We start from the raw sequence: 21,304 nt of genomic DNA, 5'->3' as shown, positions 1-21,304 counted from the left end.
GTCATTGACTGCTGGTTAGTGCGTCACAGTGATGCTGTTGCTGTGCTGGACCACGGTGATGACAAGAGAGCTCACCTGTGAAGCAACGGTCTGGATTGTTTTTGGTCCTGTTCACTTTTCACGATCATTATGCTGCCCTCAGTATATGTGCCGTGATACACCTTGGCAGTTAGACAAACTCTTTCCTGACATCACGACTCTGAAGACAGTTGTCCGTTGTCCACAGGTTTATTGACGTAAGAAAGAGTAAAACTAAAACACACAAAGGGCATAATGAATACAAACAAAATGCTTTCTTTTTAACCTTACACATACACACAATGTAAATATACTGATTCTTCAATGAAATAACTTGCTTTATTTTTAACCGCTACTTTTATGTATTTACTACTGATTTACACATATGTTCCTATAAACCACTGTATTATAACATAACAACTCTTTATTCATATTTATTCTGTCATATGAACAACATTCATAGCGGAGTAGTCATTAACTATGACTCGATGGACTTTGTGCATAAAACTTCCCAAACTAAACATTGTCACAAAAATAATCATCTGCAATCATAAGTAACAATAAAAGAAATCAATACATACAAACGATGCCATCAAAAGGCATAAGATGCAAGCAGACTCAACTGGATTGTAAACTGAGCCATGCTCTTCCTTCACTTCCTGATTACAAGTCCCCTAACAAGTTACAAGACATTTCCTGTTTCAAAATAAAACGTCCTGTTTCAAAATAAACATATAACTTACTGATTTGACAATTGTAACAAAACACTCCCCGCCTGGCGTGAATACACGCCACTCAATAAATCCTAGACAGTTCACTTCACTGGGCCTCTGGGGGGAGAAGAAGCACTATCTCAGAAACAGGCCTAAGAAAGATTTTAGTCACTCCTGTTCGTGTGACCTTGATCTCGACCTTTCGCACCTTCCCGTCTTCGCTGGGGAAGGTCTGTGTTACCAGTCCAAGAGGCCATTCATTTCTTGGTACTTGGCTATCCTTGAGGAGAACAACACTTCCTGGGTTGATGTTTGGATGAGTGGACTGCCACTTCTTGCGTGCCTGTAGAGTTGGGAGGAATTGCTTTCGCCATCTGTCCCAGAAGGTGTTGGACAGGTGCTGGACCTGCCGCCACTGGCGCTTGTAGAGATCTGAAACTCCAAACTCTCCAGTAGGAGCAGAAAGGACATTCACCTTTTGAGTGAGAAGAGCAGCTGGAGTGAGTATAAATGAGTCATCAGAGTCAGTTGTCACAGGACCAAGAGGCCTGCCATTTATAATGGCTGTCACTTCTGCCATGAAAGTCACCAGCACCTCATGGGTAAGTTTGTCCTTCAGCTGAAGGAACATGGAGTCCAAGATTCTCCTTGCAAGACCAATCATTCTTTCCCATGTACCGCCAAAATGGGAGGCGTGCGGAGGGTTAAAGGTCCAAGAGCAACATTGTCCTGACAGGTAAGTCTTCACAGTTGTGTTGTCAATGTTTGAGGGTATCTTCAACTCCTTGCAGGCGCCAACAAAATTGGTGCCACGGTCTGAGCGGATGTGATTGACAGGACCGCGCACAGCAAGAAAGCGCCTTAGCGCGTTGATGAAGCTGGATGTGTCAAGGGATTTTATGACTTCAATATGAACCGCTCGTACGCTCATACACGTGAAGATTACAGCCCAGCGTTTACTGTGTGAATAACCTCCTCTTGTTCTTCGTGAAGAGACACTCCAAGGACCGAACACATCAAGGCCGACATTCGTAAAGGGAGGCTCTGTCGAGAGACGATCCACTGGAAGACTGGCCATCTTTTGAATTGTAAGTGGGGCTCTAAGCCTTCTGCAGGTTATACACTGGTGGATGATGCTGCTCACTTTTCTTTTGCCACCAACAATCCAAAAGCCAGCTGTACGGACAGCCCCTTCTGTAAACAGACGGCCTTGGTGATAGATTCGTTCGTGGTGATGCTTGATGAGTAATGTTGCAACTTGATGTTTGCCAGGAATAATCACTGGAGTCTTTTCACTCTGCTCAAGGTTTGCATTGTGGAGGCGGCCCCCGACTCTCAGAAGGCAGTGTGCATCAATGAAAGGATCCAGATTTTTGAGAGGGCTACATTTAGGGATCTGCTCATGTTTTTGGATACATCTGATCTCTTGACTGTAGACTTCTTCCTGTACTGCTTGAATGATGATGTGCGACGCTTGATCAGACTCCTCAACAGTGTATCCTGTTTTGCAGTGATGCCAGCCCTTACAAGGGCTGTTCTTCAAGGTCATGTTGAAAAGACGGGCTATGTGTATGAGGCAAACAATGGCCCGTGTTAGAGACTTCCAAGATGAGAACTTTGAGAATCGTTGAGAACCAAGCTGCTTGGATGTTGTTGTAGTACTCAAAGTGGACACCAGAGGGCGAATGTCTGGGTCTGAACCCGGGTCTACAAGCTCGTAGGTGCTCTCTGAGGCACTTGTCTCTGGTGTGTACAGAGATTTGGGTCCACTCAGCCAGTTTGTGTCGTTCAAACGGCCTGCAGCGACAGAACGTGTAGCGTGGTCCGCAGGGTTCTGTTCTGTTGACACGTAGCGCCATTGATGTGGGTGAGAGGACCTTCGGATACGTAATACCCGGTTACTTACATATACATAAAAGCGCCTGCTTTCATTAGAAATGTAGCCAAGGACTACCTTGCTGTCTGAGTGGAAGGTTGTAGCATCGAGCTGAAGGTCTAGTTCTGCCGAGATTAAGTCTGCTAACTCCACTCCAAGCACTGCTGCGCAAAGTTCCAGTCTCGGAATTGTTTGTTCAGGACGGGGGGTCAGCTTGGCTTTGCCCATTACAAATCCCACATGGTTATTTCCAGCAGAGTCAGTTACTTTTAGCTATGCCACAGCGGCGATAGCTTTCGTGGATGCGTCAGAAAAGACGCACAATTCCCTTCTGACAGCTGCTGGGGGTGAAGTTGTAGTGTAGGCTCTGGGAATAGAAAGCTGGGACAGTTCTTTCAAAGATGCTCTCCAAGATGTCCATGCGTCTTCCATTTCTTGGGGCAAAGGCGAGTCCCAGTCACCTTTTTCAGTTGTGAGTTCTCTCAGAATAGCCTTGCCTTGTATTGTGACTGGCGCTACAAACCCTAGAGGATCGTAGAGGCTGTTGATTGTAGACAAGACACCTCGTCGAGTGTAGGATTTTATCTCGTCGGAGACGCTGAAGTGGAAGCAGTCGGTCTGGAGGTCCCAATTGATTCCAAGACTACGCTGCATTGGCAGCGTATCTGCACTGAGGTCCAGGTCTTTAAGGTCTTTTGCACGATCTTCGGCCGGAAAGGCCTCCATGACCTCCTTGTTGTTTGCTGCGATCTTGTGCAGCCTTAGGTTTGATTTGGAGAGAACATCTTGTGTCTTTTTCAGCAGGTTGACTGCAGCTTCGACTGTGGGCAAGGACTTCAACCCATCGTCTACATAGAAGTCACGCATCACAAAACTTTGGACGTCAGGATCAATGCGAAGCTCACTGACCTGAACAGACTGATGCAGTCCATGAATCGCTAATGCGGGTGAAGGACTATTTCCAAAGACGTGGACCGTCATCCGATACTCCACAATGTCTTTGGAGGGGTCGTTATCTTGGAACCATAGAAAACGTAGGAAGTTCCTATCGTCTTCCCTTACTGAAAAACAATAGAACATCTGTTCTATGTCCGTTGTAAAGGCGATTGCTTCCTTTCTAAAGCGCATTAATACACCAAGCAGCGTGTTGTTCAGATCAGGCCCAGTCAACAGCACGTCGTTGAGCGACACACCGTTGTACTGGGCGCTGGAATCGAAGACCACTCGTATTTGTTTTGGTTTTCTTGGATGGTACACACCAAATATTGGCAAGTACCACTGTTCTTCATCCTCACTGGGAGGAGGGGCTAACTCAGCATGACCATTCTTGAACATCTTGTCCATGAAACTGAGAAAATGGTCTCTCATTTCAGGCTTCCTTTCAAAGTTGCGTCTGAGCGACTTGAGACGGTTCAATGCCTGTGGCCTGTTATTGGGGAGCCGTTGACGTGAGCATTTAAAGGGTAATGGAGCTACCCAACTGTTGTTTGCATCTTTTGTTAGTCCTTCTTTCATTATTTTCATGAAGGAGATGTCCTGGATAGACGGAGCCATGTTGTTGTCGTCCTTGGTCTGCTTGAATATGTTATGTCCTAGGCTGTCAACATCACAGTTTGATATCTCTTCAGGATGTGTTTGGAGGTGGTTTGTGGCATGGGTGTCACTGTATTTTTCCTTTACACGGAACATGTTAGGACACGGGTCAAAGAGAGTAGGGCGTCCCCGTTCCGTGGTGTTCGTGTAGAAGGCGTTGACTGTCGATGGTTTGTGAACGCGGCCTAAACATACATTACCCACGATGATCCATCCCAGATCCAACTTCTGAGCATAAGGTAGGTTGTGTGGGCCATTGACCTGTTTGCGGACCTTATGGACTCTGATAATATCCCGACCTAAGAGAAGCATAATTGGGGCTTGTGGGTCGATATCTGGGATGAGGTGTGCGACTGACTTTAGGTGTGCGTGATGAAAAGCTGCATTGGGAGTTGGAATCTCACTTCTGTTATTTGGGATGTCATCACATTCTATGAGGCTGGGTAGTGGGATGCTGACGGTCCTATCCAAAGATTCCACGATGTAGCCACAGGCCCTTCTTCCTGTCGCTTTCTTTACTCCAGCACATGTTTTCAGTGAGTAAGGAGCACTTGGACTTTGGTCATTGAAGACTTCGAAGAACTGTGAACGAACTAGTGATCTGTTGCTCTGTTCGTCCAGAATCACGTACATCTTCACTGCTTTGTGAGCGTGGCCGGCTGGATACACATTCACAAGGGATATTTTAGAGCAGGATCGGTCCGTTACGTCTCCGCCACAGACATCTGTACATTTGGTGGTGACATGGGGTTGTGGAGAGCTATCCTCCTCCCCGCCATGCTCTGGAGCAGAGTCTTTGCCTTCAACCCAGGGAGCAGGTCCAGGGTGAAGCGCTGTGTGGTGTTTTTCACTTTTACATTCATAACAACGAACATTAAATGTGCAGTACCTTGCAATGTGTGATGATGAAGCACAGCATCTGAAACAAACGTTATTCTCTTTTAAGAATGTCTTACGGTCTTCGATGGGCATTTCTCTGAATGCACGGCATTTGCGTATAGGGTGAGGTTTTTTATGGATTGGACACAGTTTGTCACAGTCATTGAATTTCGTTGAGGGCTCCCTAGGATCAGAGATGGCTTTTGGAAATATCTCTGTTTTGTGAACAGAGACTTCTCGCTGTCTGTTTGGCTTCCAAGCTGTTTTTTCTGGCCTGGGAGACATGTCTGAGTGAGAGACAAAGTTGAAACTTGGGTCATTTTTGACACTAGCTTCTTGGCTAACAAAGTTTACGAAGCAGGCAAAGGGGGGATATGAAACGTGATGTTGCCGCTTGTAGGATGACCCAACTGACGCCCACTTCTCCTGCAGACCGAAGGGGAGCTTCTGTACAATTGGGTTGACGCCTCTCGTTGTATCGAGGAAAGAGAGGCCGGGTAGGTCTCCTTCAGCTTTGGCTGACTCTAGTTCCATTAAAAGATCACTCAACTTTGTTAGTTTAGAATAATCTCGATTTGTTATTTTTGGAAAGGCGTCGATACGTTTGAACAGAGCATCTTCTATTACTTCTGCGGAGCCATAAGATTGTTCAAGTCTGTCCCATATCATAGCCAAGCCTGCTGCTGGATGATTGATGTGTATTGCTCTTATGTGCTCGACGTGTTCTGCTGACTCTTTGCCGAGCCACTTAAACAGGAGATCCATTTCCTCGCTTGGTGTCAGGTCCAAACCTCTGGTTGCATTCTGAAAAGACCGTTTCCAGGCTCTGTAGTTCTGAGGTCTGTCGTTGAATTGAAGTAGGCCTGTTGCCACAAGCTCACGACGAGCAAAGTATCTCACAAAGTCGCTAATGTTGGAGTTGTTATTATTGGTGTTTGAAGATGTGGGATAGGATTTAAGAGCAGGATCGCCTTTGTCGTTTTGAGGTCCAAGACCTTGCTCAGGAGTGGCATTGTGGTTGTCAAACCGAACATTGCGTGTCCCATCGAGCTTTTCATCTTCATAGATGTAAGGCTGCTGTGAGATGAGGCGAGTTGGTTGAGAAGCTGCATTGTGGCCATGTGTATGATGGGAAGCTATATTGGCTTGGGCCGGATGGAATGAGTTGACTTCAGATTTGATAGATGAAGCTGGAGTTTCGTAGTTAGGGCTTGACCCTCTTATTGCTCCAACACCATCATCATGCAGCTGAGCGTCTGTGTTTTGTGATTCGGCTTGATCAATCACATATTGTTCTGTGCGTTGTGCAGCTTCCAAAGGACTGGAGTCCAAATTTAACATGGAACTATGTCTTTCACTATTTTTATCTACCACAGCTTCAAGGGCTTCGGCCTCAGCTACGGCTGCAGCAGTTTCTTTCTTGTAATTGAGCATTTCTATTGAGGCTTCCAGCTTAGCTTTTTCTAGCTTTAGGCTCATTTCCTCTTCGGCGTAGGACATGCGTGCCTTTGCTGCTTCTGCTCTCGCTCTTGCCTTTGCTGCAGCAGACCCCGTTGATGATACACTTGAGTATGTAGCAGAACATGTAGCGCGGGACCGCGTCTTTAATGAAGTTGATTTCTCGGACATGGTGTTGTCTGGTGACGTACCTCTGTTTAGACACTGCTGTGATGGTCATCCACTGGCTGCGTGAGATGACGTTGTTAGTAGCGTCTGCCAGCTGGCTGCGTTATCTTGCCCGCTAGAAAGCCGTTGTTTTACTATGCTGCCCTCAGTATATGTGCCGTGATACACCTTGGCAGTTAGACAAACTCTTTCCTGACATCACGACTCTGAAGACAGTTGTCCGTTGTCCACAGGTTTATTGACGTAAGAAAGAGTAAAACTAAAACACACAAAGGGCATAATGAATACAAACAAAATGCTTTCTTTTTAACCTTACACATACACACAATGTAAATATACTGATTCTTCAATGAAATAACTTGCTTTATTTTTAACCGCTACTTTTATGTATTTACTACTGATTTACACATATGTTCCTATAAACCACTGTATTTTAACATAACAACTCTTTATTCATATTTATTCTGTCATATGAACAACATTCATAGTGGAGTAGTCATTAACTATGACTCGATGGACTTTGTGCATAAAACTTCCCAAACTAAACATTGTCACAAAAATAATCATCTGCAATCATAAGTAACAATAAAAGAAATCAATACATACCAACGATGCCATCAAAAGGCATAAGATGCAAGCAGACTCAACTGGATTGTAAACTGAGCCATGCTCTTCCTTCACTTCCTGATTACAAGTCCCCTAACAAGTTACAAGACATTTCCTGTTTCAAAATAAAACGTCCTGTTTCAAAATAAACATATAACTTACTGATTTGACAATTGTAACAAAACAATCATGTTTGGCCAGAAACTCTGTTGAGACGAGATTGAGGTCACGGATACAGCGGTGGAAAGATGTTCCTCCACAATGTGGCTTGCCTCATGTTCAGGCCAGAGGCTCCGTGATCCAGGGAAGTCTTGATGTCAAACATCTGTACTCTGTCGTATCAAAAGTCAGATGAGGTGTTTTGGTCACATGTTAGAGATGATGCTGGCTATTAGTGTTTTGAAATGTGACAACACAAAGATGCTCCATGAACCTCCAGCAGCTTGGAAGCAGATTGATAATGTTTCTGGTGCATCATGGGTCTAATTGCATTGTTACTGTTGTGGCTTAAACTCAAAGAAGAGTTTGTGGAGGACATCATTTCAAAATCTCTTTATTTCCTAATATAACACCTTTTAACTCGCAGAGCCAGCTGGAGTCGGAAACCTCACTGTCGGTGGATTCACGACTTCCTCTATATCTCTGAAGTGGACTAAACCAGAGGGAAACAGCTTTTGCTATAGAGTACAGTGGACTGATAGAACACATAACTGGGGTGTCAGTGTCGCTGAAACTAAAATAAACGTCACTGAGCTGACGGCTGGAGTGCTTTACAGTTTCTCTGTCATAGCAGTGGCTGGAGATAACAAAACAGAGAGTGAAGTGTCTGAGATTGTTCACTATACAAGTAAGATGATGAATCACATGTTCGCTAATGGCAGTGCTTGTAGTCTGTTTGGGGCCTCATCCTTACTTCCTACACTATAAACTGAGGGGGAACAATTACATCACCAGAAAAAGGCTGATAAAACAAAACAAAAAGACATTTAATATATTAAATTGTATCCATGTTTGGTGAGTTTTGTTAAACACGTCCCAATTACACCAAGTGATACAGATTTTACTCACAGAGAATGGTCCCCTCCCCTCCTCTTTGCTTTAGGACCTGGTGAAATTGAGGAACCTAGTGTGTCCACAAACACCTCCTCCATCTCTCTGAACTGGACCTCACCTCCGGGTGAGGTGTTCAAGTACAGGTTGGAGTGGCATAATGGTGGAGCGCTGATGACGAGTCACACCAGCAGCACCTTCAGCGTGCTATCAGGCCTCATCCCTGGTACCAACTACACAATCTCAGTCATTGCCGTCGCCGGAGACAATCAGACGGAAGGAGACCCTCACACATTCACCTCAGTCACAAGTAACGAAATGTTGCTTATTTTCCAGACCTTTTTTACGTTCGTAGCTTGATGGATGTGTAACTGTGCTCTTGTGTCATGAATCACACTCAAGTGTAGTTTTTCCACTTGCCAAAGCCCGTAATGGTTTTAGTTTACTCTAAATGTGTTTATTGTTCTCCCCCACAGAGCCTGAAGTAGTCAGCAATATCACAGTCACTAAGATCACGACTTCCTCTATATCTCTGAAATGGACTAAACCAGAGGGAAACAGCTCTTTCTACAGAGTACAGTGGACTGATGGAAATGTAACTGTTAGTGCCAATGTGACTCAAACAAATATAACCATTACTAAACTGACTGCTGGTGTCCAGTATGAAATAACTGTTACTGCAGTGGCAGATGACGGCAGAACTGACGGACAGAGTACCACTGTTTCTCAATACACAAGTAAGTAAGCATGTAAATGTGGTTGATGAAATAAGGTCCTGAGAGTCTGCTGAAGACACCTGTTGGAGAGGACTGTCTGCACAATACACAACAAAGTCAATTTTTTAAATGTGCTCAGGCCACCTGATGGTCAGAGAAGACTCTCTGCAGTGATTTTAACTCGTGCCACAGCGGTGTACAGTCTTTTCTGGATCTGAGTTCATTCTTCTTGATGATGTTGCTGACACCCTGAACAATTTATCTTTTTTTCTTTCTATTTTGATCATTCACTCTTCACCCTTCTCTCCTTTCCTCCTTTTTGCTTTAGGACCTGGTGAAATTGAGGAACCTAGTGTGTCCACAAACACCTCCTCCATCTCTCTGAACTGGACCTCACCTCCGGGTGAGGTGTTCAAGTACAGGTTGGAGTGGCATAATGGTGGAGCGCTGATGACCGGTTACACCAGCAGCACCTTCAGCGTGCTATCAGGCCTCATCCCTGGTACCAACTACACAATCTCAGTCATTGCCGTCGCCGGAGACAATCAGACGGAAGGAGACCCTCACACATTCACCTCAGTCACAAGTAACGAAATGTTGCTTATTTTCCACAAGACCTTTTTTTTTTAACCTTTTTAGCTTTTTGGATGTGTAACTGTGCTCTTGTGTCATGAATCACACTCAAGTGTAGGTTTTGCACTTGCCAAAGTCCGTAGTGTTTTTAGTTGACTGTAAATGTTTCTTTTTCTCCCTCATCTTGTATTTATCCTGCGCTCACAGAGCCTGAAGTAGTCAGCAATATCACAGTCACTAAGATCACGACTTCCTCTATATCTCTGAAATGGACTAAACCAGAGGGAAACAGCTCTTTCTACAGAGTACAGTGGACTGATGGAAATGTAACTGACAGTGCCAATGTGACTCAAACAAATATAACCATTACTAAACTGACTGCTGGTGTCCAGTATGAAATAACTGTTACTGCAGTGGCAGATGACGGCAGAACTGACGGACAGAGTACCACTGTTTCTCAATACACAAGTAAGTAAGCATGTAAATGTAGTTGATGAAATAAGGTCCTGAGAGTCTGCTGAAGACACCTGTTGGAGAGGACTGTCTGCAGGGATCACAAGCAGGATGAAACTCTGAGGTTTCTATAAGAAGAGTTTAGTTGTAGAATGACGAGTCTTCTCAACGGAGGAGTCATTGACTGCTGGTTAGTGCGTCACAGTGATGCTGTTGTTGTGCTGGACCACGGTGATGACAAGAGAGCTCACCTGTGAAGCAACGGTCTGGATTGTTTTTGGTCCTGTTCACTTTTCACGATCATGTTTGGCCAGAAACTCTGTTGAGACGAGATTGAGGTCACGGATACAGCGGTGGAAAGATGTTCCTCCACAATGTGGCTTGCCTCATGTTCAGGCCAGAGGCTCCGTGATCCAGGGAAGTCTTGATGTCAAACATCTGTACTCTGTCGTATCAAAAGTCAGATGAGGTGTTTTGGTCACATGTTAGAGATGATGCTGGCTATTAGTGTTTTGAAATGTGACAACACAAAGATGCTCCATGAACTTCCAGCAGCTTGGAAGCAGATTGATAATGTTTCTGGTGCATCATGGGTCTAATTGCATTGTTACTGTTGTGGCTTAAACTCAAAGAAGAGTTTGTGGAGGACATCATTTCAAAATCTCTTTATTTCCTAATATAACACCTTTTAACTCGCAGAGCCAGCTGGAGTCGGAAACCTCACTGTCGGTGGATTCACGACTTCCTCTATATCTCTGAAGTGGACTAAACCAGAGGGAAACAGCTTTTGCTATAGAGTACAGTGGACTGATAGAACACATAACTGGGGTGTCAGTGTCGCTGAAACTAAAATAAACGTCACTGAGCTGACGGCTGGAGTGCTTTACAGTTTCTCTGTCATAGCAGTGGCTGGAGATAACAAAACAGAGAGTGAAGTGTCTGAGATTGTTCACTATACAAGTAAGATGATGAATCACATGTTCGCTAATGGCAGTGCTTGTAGTCTGTTTGGGGCCTCATCCTTACTTCCTACACTATAAACTGAGGGGGAACAATTACATCACCAGAAAAAGGCTGATAAAACAAAACAAAAAGACATTTAATATATTAAATTGTATCCATGTTTGGTGAGTTTTGTTAAACACGTCCCAATTACACCAAGTGATACAGATTTTACTCACAGAGAATGGTCCCCTCCCCTCCTCTTTGCTTTAGGACCTGGTGAAATTGAGGAACCTAGTGTGTCCACAAACACCTCCTCCATCTCTCTGAACTGGACCTCACCTCCGGGTGAGGTGTTCAAGTACAGGTTGGAGTGGCATAATGGTGGAGCGCTGATGACGAGTCACACCAGCAGCACCTTCAGCGTGCTATCAGGCCTCATCCCTGGTACCAACTACACAATCTCAGTCATTGCCGTCGCCGGAGACAATCAGACGGAAGGAGACCCTCACACATTCACCTCAGTCACAAGTAACGAAATGTTGCTTATTTTCCAGACCTTTTTTACGTTCGTAGCTTGATGGATGTGTAACTGTGCTCTTGTGTCATGAATCACACTCAAGTGTAGTTTTTCCACTTGCCAAAGCCCGTAATGGTTTTAGTTTACTCTAAATGTGTTTATTGTTCTCCCCCACAGAGCCTGAAGTAGTCAGCAATATCACAGTCACTAAGATCACAACTTCCTCTATATCTCTGAAATGGACTAAACCAGAGGGAAACAGCTCTTTCTACAGAGTACAGTGGACTGATGGAAATGTAACTGTTAGTGCCAATGTGACTCAAACAAATATAACCATTACTAAACTGACTGCTGGTGTCCAGTATGAAATAACTGTTACTGCAGTGGCAGATGACGGCAGAACTGACGGACAGAGTACCACTGTTTCTCAATACACAAGTAAGTAAGCATGTAAATGTGGTTGATGAAATAAGGTCCTGAGAGTCTGCTGAAGACACCTGTTGGAGAGGACTGTCTGCACAATACACAACAAAGTCAATTTTTTAAATGTGCTCAGGCCACCTGATGGTCAGAGAAGACTCTCTGCAGTGATTTTAACTCGTGCCACAGCGGTGTACAGTCTTTTCTGGATCTGAGTTCATTCTTCTTGATGATGTTGCTGACACCCTGAACAATTTATCTTTTTTTCTTTCTATTTTGATCATTCACTCTTCACCCTTCTCTCCTTTCCTCCTTTTTGCTTTAGGACCTGGTGAAATTGAGGAACCTAGTGTGTCCACAAACACCTCCTCCATCTCTCTGAACTGGACCTCACCTCCGGGTGAGGTGTTCAAGTACAGGTTGGAGTGGCATAATGGTGGAGCGCTGATGACCGGTTACACCAGCAGCACCTTCAGCGTGCTATCAGGCCTCATCCCTGGTACCAACTACACAATCTCAGTCATTGCCGTCGCCGGAGACAATCAGACGGAAGGAGACCCTCACACATTCACCTCAGTCACAAGTAAGCCGAGAGGTTTCCACATTCCCATTGGTAAATGTAATGTAAGAAAATGCTGAAAAGCTGTAAACAACATGTTGTATTGTATGTATCCCCCTCATATTGTGTATGTCTTGCATTCGCAGAACCGTCTGTGGTCAGGAATCTCTCCATCATTGATGTCACAACATCGTCTATGTTCCTGACCTGGACTGAACCTGATGGCAATGCTACCTCTTACACAGTTCAGTGGTCTTTAAGAAATGACACCTTGAGTAACACCACCACTGAAACCTCTTTTACCATCGACAAGTTGGACCCCGGAGTCCAGTACAACGTCACAGTGACTGCTGTAGCTGTATATTCCTTAAACAAAGGAGAAGGAATCTTAAAAAGGTCTTTCACAAGTAAGTCCATTTTTAGGAAATCTATTTTCAATGATGATTTAGGGAAGTGTATATTTGAGATTCAACAAGCATTTGGTTTGTAACACACCATAATATAGTGAACAGAAATAAGGACACTTAATAATATGCTGTTAACTATCCAGTGTCTGTCAACAATTACAACTTATTCTATGACTATATTATGAAGATTATATTATTACAACTCGTTTTTACTATTTTGTCATTATCATGTGTGATACACCAGCTTTCACTTGGGTGCCCACAGAAGGAGTTATCGTTGTTGACGTACACATTCATAAACAATTACATCTGCTTACAACTTTATTATAAAAAGCTATATGTTTCCATATTGTTTATTGTACATATGCATGCTAAATAAGTGTTGCTGGGACATTTAACCCATAATTGCATTGGGTTTGTCGGAAATGCTGTTTATAAAAGGCAGCTAAAACAAGAAGTTGTCAATCAATTTTGATGCACGTGGAGCTGCAACAATTAATTGGTTAATTGATGAATTACTTGATCAACAGAAACTTAATTTGAATTTTATTTTGATAATCAATTAATTGTTTAAGTCATTCTGCAAGTTTAAGTTTTTTTAAATTAATTTATAATGTCAATGTTATCTTTATGCCATTTTATACACTATATTGTGAGGAATATAGTAGTAAATGGATCATAGCATTGGATTACTAATATATATTGATGTTGCAAAATTTAAAACAGATATATGTACTTTATTTCTGTATTCCATTTAAAATTATGACACATCATGAATGTTTTTTGTTCACAATGCTAAAGCAAGGAACCAACCCCACCTTTGACTTCTTTATTGTACAGGGCCTGAAAAGCCTGATTACATTATGGTGACAGCACAAGGAACCAATTACCTGGACATCAGCTGGAATTTGCCTCGTGGGAGGGCCGATCACTACGTGGTGAACATCTCAAATGAGGGACATATTGATTTGTATAGCAACACAACAGCAGTCACCATAGCCCTCTTTACTGATTTAAATCCTGGAGACTATTTTTTCATCACTGTGACCGCCGTAGCTGGGAGCTTCACTAATACGTCTGATCAGTCTTCATTTGCCACTGGTAAGTTTAATTGTAACTTAACTTACTGGTAAGTTTAAGTTTACTTCCTGTGATTGATTAATTGTTTTGTTCTTATATCCGGTGCAGCTCGATGTCTACTGAATTATTATTTTTTTTTAATGGTTTAAACCCTTAAATCCAATCTGCTGTGCATGAAAACAAAAGAAACACAAGTAATAAGTGTGTGTCCACCTGTCATCCCTTTAGAGCCCACACCTCCGGGTTCCATCATCATCATCAGTCAGGGAACATACTCGCTTCATCTTAAATGGGCGACTCCTGCTTTGATGGAGGAAGCTCCAGACATCAGCTACATTATCACCTACCAGCCAGAGGGTGGCAAAGTACAAAATAACAGCACCTGGTTCAATACCACAGAGCTGTCCTCTCTTTTGTCTGGAACGTCCTACAATATAACTGTAGAAACAGTTGGACCCCATAATTTGAGTAGCACGGCCGTCCATAATTCCGCTTTCACCTGTAAGTACAACGGGGAGAAACTAAAGGACGTGACAGGAGTGATACAATTCATGTTGTAGTTTTTGATAACAACCCTTTGTTTTATCTTGCCAGCACATGAGAATATTATTGTATGGCATATATTATAAATATATCAAAAGTGACAGAAATCCATTCTCATTTATTTAAGTTTTAATTAGCATTTCCCCTGTTGGTCTTTTTTGTAGTGCCCAACATAAATTAATGGACGAAGCATTAATGGATTCTGTGCTATCAACAACATTGTATATAACACAATTAAGGATACCACAAAAATGTACAATACCCTTTTTCTATCGTGGTCTTTGGTCTTACGTAAGTAACCCTTGTATTTGCTACAGTGCCCGAACCAGTGTACCACCTCACAGTGGGGGACGTGAACACAACATCCATCCAGCTGACGTGGCTCAGACCAATTGATCACAAGCCTTCCTACTCCTACCTGGTGATAGCTCTCCAGGACGCCATGGTGGTTCAGAATGAATCGACCAAGACTGAAAATTACACCTTCTTCCATCTGACCCCGGAAACCTCTACACTTTTCCATGTATTTGTTGTTGTAGCAGGGGTCAAGTCCGCAGTGGAGAGCATCCAAAGTTACACAAGTACGTCTTCAAAGCTTAGGAAATGTGTTACATGGTGGTTACATGGTGGCACTACTCTTTTCTCAAGTTTAGCCATGGTACAGCCGTCTCTTTCAAACAGCACTTAGTGTGTAGAATCACTAGAGTGCCCATTTGTTTACCTTACTTTAATTGACATACTTTGCAGTTGTGCCACAAATAATAAAAGTGCAAAAGATACAGGTGTGAAAATATATATCAGGATTTCTCTGTGCCGTCACATTAACAATGGGAAGTGATTCTTTCAAATGTAATTTTGTTCAGTATACACTCATATTTGTATTGCAGTACAACTATACATCTAACTGTGGTACAATTATTCTGTTAACCCTGTGTTATTCTTTACGTTAATTGAATGTTTTCAGCCAGACCTAAACTAAAGATTTTCTGAATGTACATTACATCAATTTAAAATCTGTTTTTACAGAGCCTGAAGCAGTTTCTGGCCTCATGGCCATAGTAAACACAACGACCATGTCAGTTAGCTGGACATCAGCAGTTGGACAGGTGGTCTCCTACACCGTACTGCTGTACAGAGGCAGTCACTTGGTGGCAAACAACACGGACCTGAGCAACACGACTGTGAACCAACTGTTTCAGGGCCTGACTCCAGGAGTGCTTTACTGTGTGGAATTGCTCACCAAAAGTGGACATTTTGAGAGCAGAAACTCAAGTGTTTGCAACGCAACTTGTGAGTTACATTGACACCGTGACTTATAAACCTGCATATTACACATATAATATACTGTATATGCGCTGTGTGTATTTTGACCAATATTTATTTAAGAACTGCCTGTGGCGTTGTAATCGAGCGGTAATGAAGCAGCATTCCTTCTCCTGTTCAGTTCCCAACCCTCCAGGCACCATCATGGTGGAGTCTCAGACTGTGACGTCCATCAACTTCACCTGGGCCTCTCCAAAGGACATGGACCATGATCAGTACAACTTCCGTGTGTCCAGCTTTAACGGTGCCGTTGTGACCGGAAACAACTGGTACCTGCTGAATAACCTCCAGTCTGGAAGCCCCAACAATATCTCTGTTGTTACTGTTGGTGTGTGGAACTATGAGAGCACTGCCGTGACTACAGAAAACTATACCAGTGAGTGTGATTAACAAGCGCTCGTTCATACCAGGGTTATTACTTGTTTTTTAAATTTTACTCAAGCCTTTATTTATTTATCTTTTTATGAATATGAATACATTATTATATTTGTGACATGGTGACATGTTCCAAATATATATTTTGTATATGTTTGCAAGCAGTAGTATAATAGATACTGTATATTAACAATTTCTAACTAAAAATGCAAAATCAAAAAAGTTTAACACAATGCTTTTAAAATTTTACTTTTCATTATGACCCCCTGTAATCTTATTTTTATTGACAGTAATCTTTGTTCACATACCATCTGACATAATAGTGATTATTTAACTGCTTTATGAGCCAGATGGGTTTTATCATATCAAGAACATTCAGAAGCAAATAGTACAATATTGACTTCCAAATGTTTCCAAATGCTTATTGTTTTAAACTGCTAACCTCTCTTCTGTACTATTTTGCCAAAATCTGACACGTGAAACACATACATATTCTGCATATTCAATGTGTCCCTCTTTCTAATTTTAAAGGACCATATCCTGTCACAATGCTGAGACAGACAGAAATCAGCACAAATGCGGTGACCTTGGAGTGGGAACCGCCCGAGAACAAATCTCACTACTCATATATTGTAGAGACCACAAATGGCTCATTTCTTCAATCTGAAGCAGTCGCAAACCAACACAAAGTAATCACTGGACTTCTCTCCGGGAGCAACTACAGCTTCACCGTCACCACACAGACACCAGATGGCACTCAGTCAGCTCCTGTGACAGTGTTCTACTGTACACGTATGTAGATATATATGAAGATACTGTCTGAAACTAAAAAACAATTAAATCCAACACATTTCGATTGGGATATTACTTTAGGTTTTATCTGTATCTGTAGTCCTGCATAATTGCTGGATGTTGATCCAAACACGTTCTGCTCTATTTGTAGGTCCATACAGTATTGCACGGGTGGAATCTGAAACCTTAAACACAACTGCTGTACTTCTGGTTTGGACGAAACCACCGGAGTACAAGCCTGAATACACATACCTGGTTCTGACCACAGGCTGTTGCTCCCAAATCAAAACCTTTGCAGGAGAAGTGGCAGAGATTTCTGAGCTCACCCCTGGGACCAACTGCACCTTCTGTGTTGTTGTCAGGGCAGCGGATGGCATCGAGGGGAAAGCGAGCTGCACCTCTCAGTACACCAGTAAGACTATTTACCTGTCATTTCTGTTTCTGTATTTAAAATTGTCATGGCGGTTGATCAGCTTTAATCCATCCTCCTATGCACATTAATAGAGCCTGAGGCAGTGCAACCACATATCTCCAGCCTGGGCTACAATAGTTCAATCCTGGTGTCATGGAACCAACCTCCTGGGAAAGTGGAGCATTATAAGGTTTATCTTAACAGCACGCCCCCGACTTTAAAGGAGCTGAACTCTAACATTACCGACTTTCTGTTTGGCAACTTGTCCGCTGGAAGGCGCTACACTGCCGTGGTAACTACATGTAGTGGACCCTTCAATGCGTCATCTGGCTTTATTACTAATGCAACTTGTAAGTATGATCAATTTGTTCTATTTCCAGTCGTTTGGTGTCCAGTAATTCACATTTAATCTATCAAACAACAACTAGTTTAATATAATGTATAACATTTTTGAAGTTTTCCATCGCATACTGTAACGTTTTTTGGGGTTATTTTAGGACTTCCTATTCTCCAGCCATCCATTGTTTTTTATTACATGTACTGGACTTTGAAGCTTGTGTGACATTTAAAATCCACAACAGTGAGATACTGTCTGTTTGTATTTATTCAAGTCACTGTGCCGTCACGTGGCACTGCAGCTGATACTCAAACGTTGATGGTGCTTTCAAGGACATGCACAATGACATGTTAACCATTGCTTCTCTGGCATCACACAGGTTACACAGGACAATAGTACAAGAAAAGAAAACAACATTTGTTATTGGCAAAATAAATCATATGACTATACGTCAACATATTGTAATAATGTGACTGTTTCACAAATGAGTAAGGTCGATCCTCAGCAACCATCAGCTGTTTGTTACAGCTTCAATCATTGGACGTAGATGAAAACAAAGCTCCTCCCAAAATATTTAGTGTGATGGTTCCCTAATCTCGAGCTTATTATACATTTCTGCAGGGTGATATGTATACGGTAGTTAAGTGGAAATGAGAAAAACTGTTATGGTATGTTTTGGAAAATCTTTTAGTAAACGTAATATAAAACATGCAACGTTTTGAATATGGCCCATTATTTTGGTTACTATGGTGTTAAAGTTCAATTCCACCCTTCCAGACCCTAACCCTCCCGGGTCGATTAGCGTCTGGATGAAGACAACCAGCTCCATTGACATCAGCTGGAACGAAGCACCTCTGATGGCAGGTGCAATCTTCCACTACCAGTTGACGGACCTATCACTCCAGGGAGAAGAAAACAACAGTACCACCAACACCACCTACACCAATCATTATTTTACCTCCCTGCTTTCTGGGACTTCCTACAACATCTCCATAGCAACAGTGGGTGCGATGGGTTTTAAGAGTGAGAAGGTTCATATCAACAAGGTCACTACAAGTAAGGGTTTCATTTATGCAACCAACATGCACGCACTGTCATGTTTCACCTTTACTGTCCTGGTAACATTTACACCCCTCACATTTCTTTTAAACAATTCAGGACCGTTGAGCGTGAACCTTCTTACGGTTTCTTCAGAAGACGAGGGCATCGCTGTCATGTGGGATGCACCTGATGACTACCAGGAAAGCTATAGTTACTATCTGACCTGGCAAAGCACAGATGGGCCCATTAGTGGTAGATTAATACGAGAACACATGTATATGCTTGATAACCTGGATCCTGGCAAACAATATAACATAAGTGTCACCACAGAGACCTTTGATGAAACCGAAGGTGCTCCAAGATGGAATTCTACCTGCACAAGTATGGTCAAAACAGCTTGATTATTTGATATAGACTTGTTGCAATCAGATATTTTCAAATAATATTGTTCTGTAACTGAGCATGCATGGAAATTGGGGAATAATGCTGCTGTTATGTTCATGAAAATCATTTCTGTTTGATGCTGCAGAGGCAAGCCCAGCGAAAAACTTGAAATGTTACGGTCCAAACAGCAGAAACGCTAAAGTCATCCTGACCTGTAACATGCCCAATGGACAATACTCTGGCTTCGAGGTCACTGTAAGGGATGGCGAGAGCAATACGACACACACCTGTAATCACACTGTGTCCAACCTCCGTCACGACACTCAATACTTTCTGAATGTGACGACTCAGAGTTGTGGACCACCCAGCACCTCTGTGACTCGTTCCTGCTGGACAGGCATCACAAGTAGGACATTATGTTTCATAAATTAAAAAAACGTTCCCATGTAAGTAATATGTATTTGAGTAAAAACGTTCTCTCCCCTCCGCACGCACACACAAAGACCCACCCATTCCAGAGAACTATGAGTCACTTGTGGTGTTGAGCAACAAAGAATACAACAAGTTCACCCTTCAGATCAAAACCAGCCTGCTGAACAGCATCAATGGGCCAATCACACATATCGGGGTGCTGGTGACAGATGCTGCCCCTGGTTGGTTTCTTTTTCTATTTTTAATGTCAGGGAGTGTTGTAATTATAACGGAAATAATTAGTGCTGAAGTGACGATATGCTGTTTATTTGATTCATATGATGAAGACATTAAACTTATAACAAGAACCTTCCTGTCTTTTCAGGAGACATTTCTGACTCAAATGAGTATGTGGGAAAAACTCATAAACAGTGGCAGGAAAAGGATACCCCAGTATACATGGCAACAGTTGTAGAGAACACCTTCCTATCACGCAGTGGAGGAGAGAGCCATCTGAACATAGAAATAGGAAACAAATCCAAATGGAAGGGCTTACACTAATGGTGCTTTGGAGGCCAATGGAAGATACCAGTAAGAACCGCAAACAATATTGAAATTAATTGGTGTGCATAAGCAAATAGCATGATCTAGTAACTTCTCGATGATAGAATTTTAAGAGCTTCAGAGAATAGGAACAAATGTAAAAGTGTAATAAATGCGTAAATCTCTTAACTGATATGTTCAATCCTGCAGATATGCTATTGTGTTGTTCACCAGTCTGGATCTGCAAGACGACCTTAGTGAATGGTCAAAATTCACTGATAAGTATAACCAACTTCTTTCCTGCTGCTCAACTCCCACAGAACCCAGGTACCACATTCAGAGCCACAGGTTTAGCTATTTACTGCTCCCATAATGAGAGGAAACTCTAACTGGCTTCTGTCTTTGTCTTTCTGTCTACATTTTAGCTGTCATTGGCATTGCTGTCGGAGTAACATTGGGAATTTTTTGCGTTCTCATCATCATCCTCATTGGCTTCATTATCTACTGGAAAAGGTTTGTCATCGTCATCAATGATAGAAAATGACTGCCGAGTCATAGTGTCACGATCAAATCTAACTCTTTATTCGTGGTCTTTAGGTTATCCAACAAAGAATCGCCAGACATCCAGATTCAATCCATGAGGTTAGGTTTTAATTCATACCATAAGTTAAAGTAAATGGACGCCAATGTTTCAATAAAAGTGGTCAACATTGCTTTTTCTTCTTTTCTTTCCCCAGAGCCAAAGTGTGAGTATAATCATAAAGAATGATCAGATCACGTCTTTCACATTTTGACACAAAACAAAACGTATGACTATTCTGACCTCTGGTGTGCATCTGAGCAGAAGTGTGGCTGTGAGGGTGGAGGAGTATGCGGCTTACTACAAGAAGCAGAGAGCAGACTCAAACTGTGGCTTTGCTGAAGAGTTTGAGGTAAAAAATCTGCTTCATATTCAAATGCACCTGATATATAATTTGACCTTTTTATAGCAGGCAGTGGTTGCTTCAAAAAATATTGAATCGTCATTAGGAGCTACATAAAAATAATGTCCAATATATTAAATATTGATTTAATCAAGTTTTATATTACGTTTTGTTGGTACTTCACATGCA

General features: G+C 42.5%; 2 protein-coding genes across 2 annotated transcripts in view; one reads left to right on the top strand and one right to left on the bottom strand.

Moving 5' to 3' along the window:
* ptprja (protein tyrosine phosphatase receptor type Ja) overlaps positions 1–21,304 on the top strand; it is a 43,672-nt gene that overhangs the window by 18,469 nt on the left and 3,899 nt on the right. Inside the window, 30 exon segments of the mRNA XM_034534441.1 lie at positions 7,898–8,158; positions 8,414–8,671; positions 8,838–9,098; positions 9,406–9,663; positions 9,858–10,118; positions 10,803–11,063; positions 11,319–11,576; positions 11,743–12,003; positions 12,311–12,568; positions 12,691–12,951; positions 13,792–14,052; positions 14,260–14,532; positions 14,892–15,155; positions 15,601–15,864; positions 16,019–16,273; positions 16,804–17,064; positions 17,216–17,476; positions 17,569–17,826; positions 18,591–18,869; positions 18,972–19,235; positions 19,384–19,644; positions 19,742–19,891; positions 20,035–20,201; positions 20,203–20,240; positions 20,403–20,438; positions 20,440–20,519; positions 20,618–20,705; positions 20,790–20,834; positions 20,930–20,938; positions 21,037–21,124. Coding sequence (XP_034390332.1) covers positions 7,898–8,158; positions 8,414–8,671; positions 8,838–9,098; positions 9,406–9,663; positions 9,858–10,118; positions 10,803–11,063; positions 11,319–11,576; positions 11,743–12,003; positions 12,311–12,568; positions 12,691–12,951; positions 13,792–14,052; positions 14,260–14,532; positions 14,892–15,155; positions 15,601–15,864; positions 16,019–16,273; positions 16,804–17,064; positions 17,216–17,476; positions 17,569–17,826; positions 18,591–18,869; positions 18,972–19,235; positions 19,384–19,644; positions 19,742–19,891; positions 20,035–20,201; positions 20,203–20,240; positions 20,403–20,438; positions 20,440–20,519; positions 20,618–20,705; positions 20,790–20,834; positions 20,930–20,938; positions 21,037–21,124 — 6,200 coding nt within the window.
* LOC117731895 lies at positions 663–3,091 on the bottom strand. The gene is made up of 2 exons (XM_034534442.1): positions 1,327–3,091; positions 663–1,206 (listed from the first exon to the last, which is right to left on the bottom strand). Exons 1-2 carry the CDS (start codon positions 2,833–2,835, stop codon positions 838–840), a joined length of 1,878 nt encoding a protein of 625 aa, XP_034390333.1. The 5' UTR covers positions 2,836–3,091; the 3' UTR covers positions 663–837.

This window comes from Cyclopterus lumpus, chromosome 6 (assembly GCF_009769545.1).
Source record: "Cyclopterus lumpus isolate fCycLum1 chromosome 6, fCycLum1.pri, whole genome shotgun sequence".
NCBI lineage: Eukaryota > Metazoa > Chordata > Actinopteri > Perciformes > Cyclopteridae > Cyclopterus > Cyclopterus lumpus.
This window is presented reverse-complemented; position numbering and strand designations above follow the sequence as displayed.

What these genes read in the sequence shown, in the direction of transcription:
- LOC117731895 (XM_034534442.1), bottom strand. Translation starts at nt 2,835, where the DNA reads ATGGGCAAAGCCAAGCTGACCCCCCGTCCTGAACAAACAATTCCGAGA. An exon ending in AGGACAAACTTACCCATGAG is followed by an intron (nt 1,207 to 1,326) that starts GTGCTGGTGACT and finishes CTCACTCAAAAG; the next exon opens with GTGAATGTCCTTTCTGCTCC.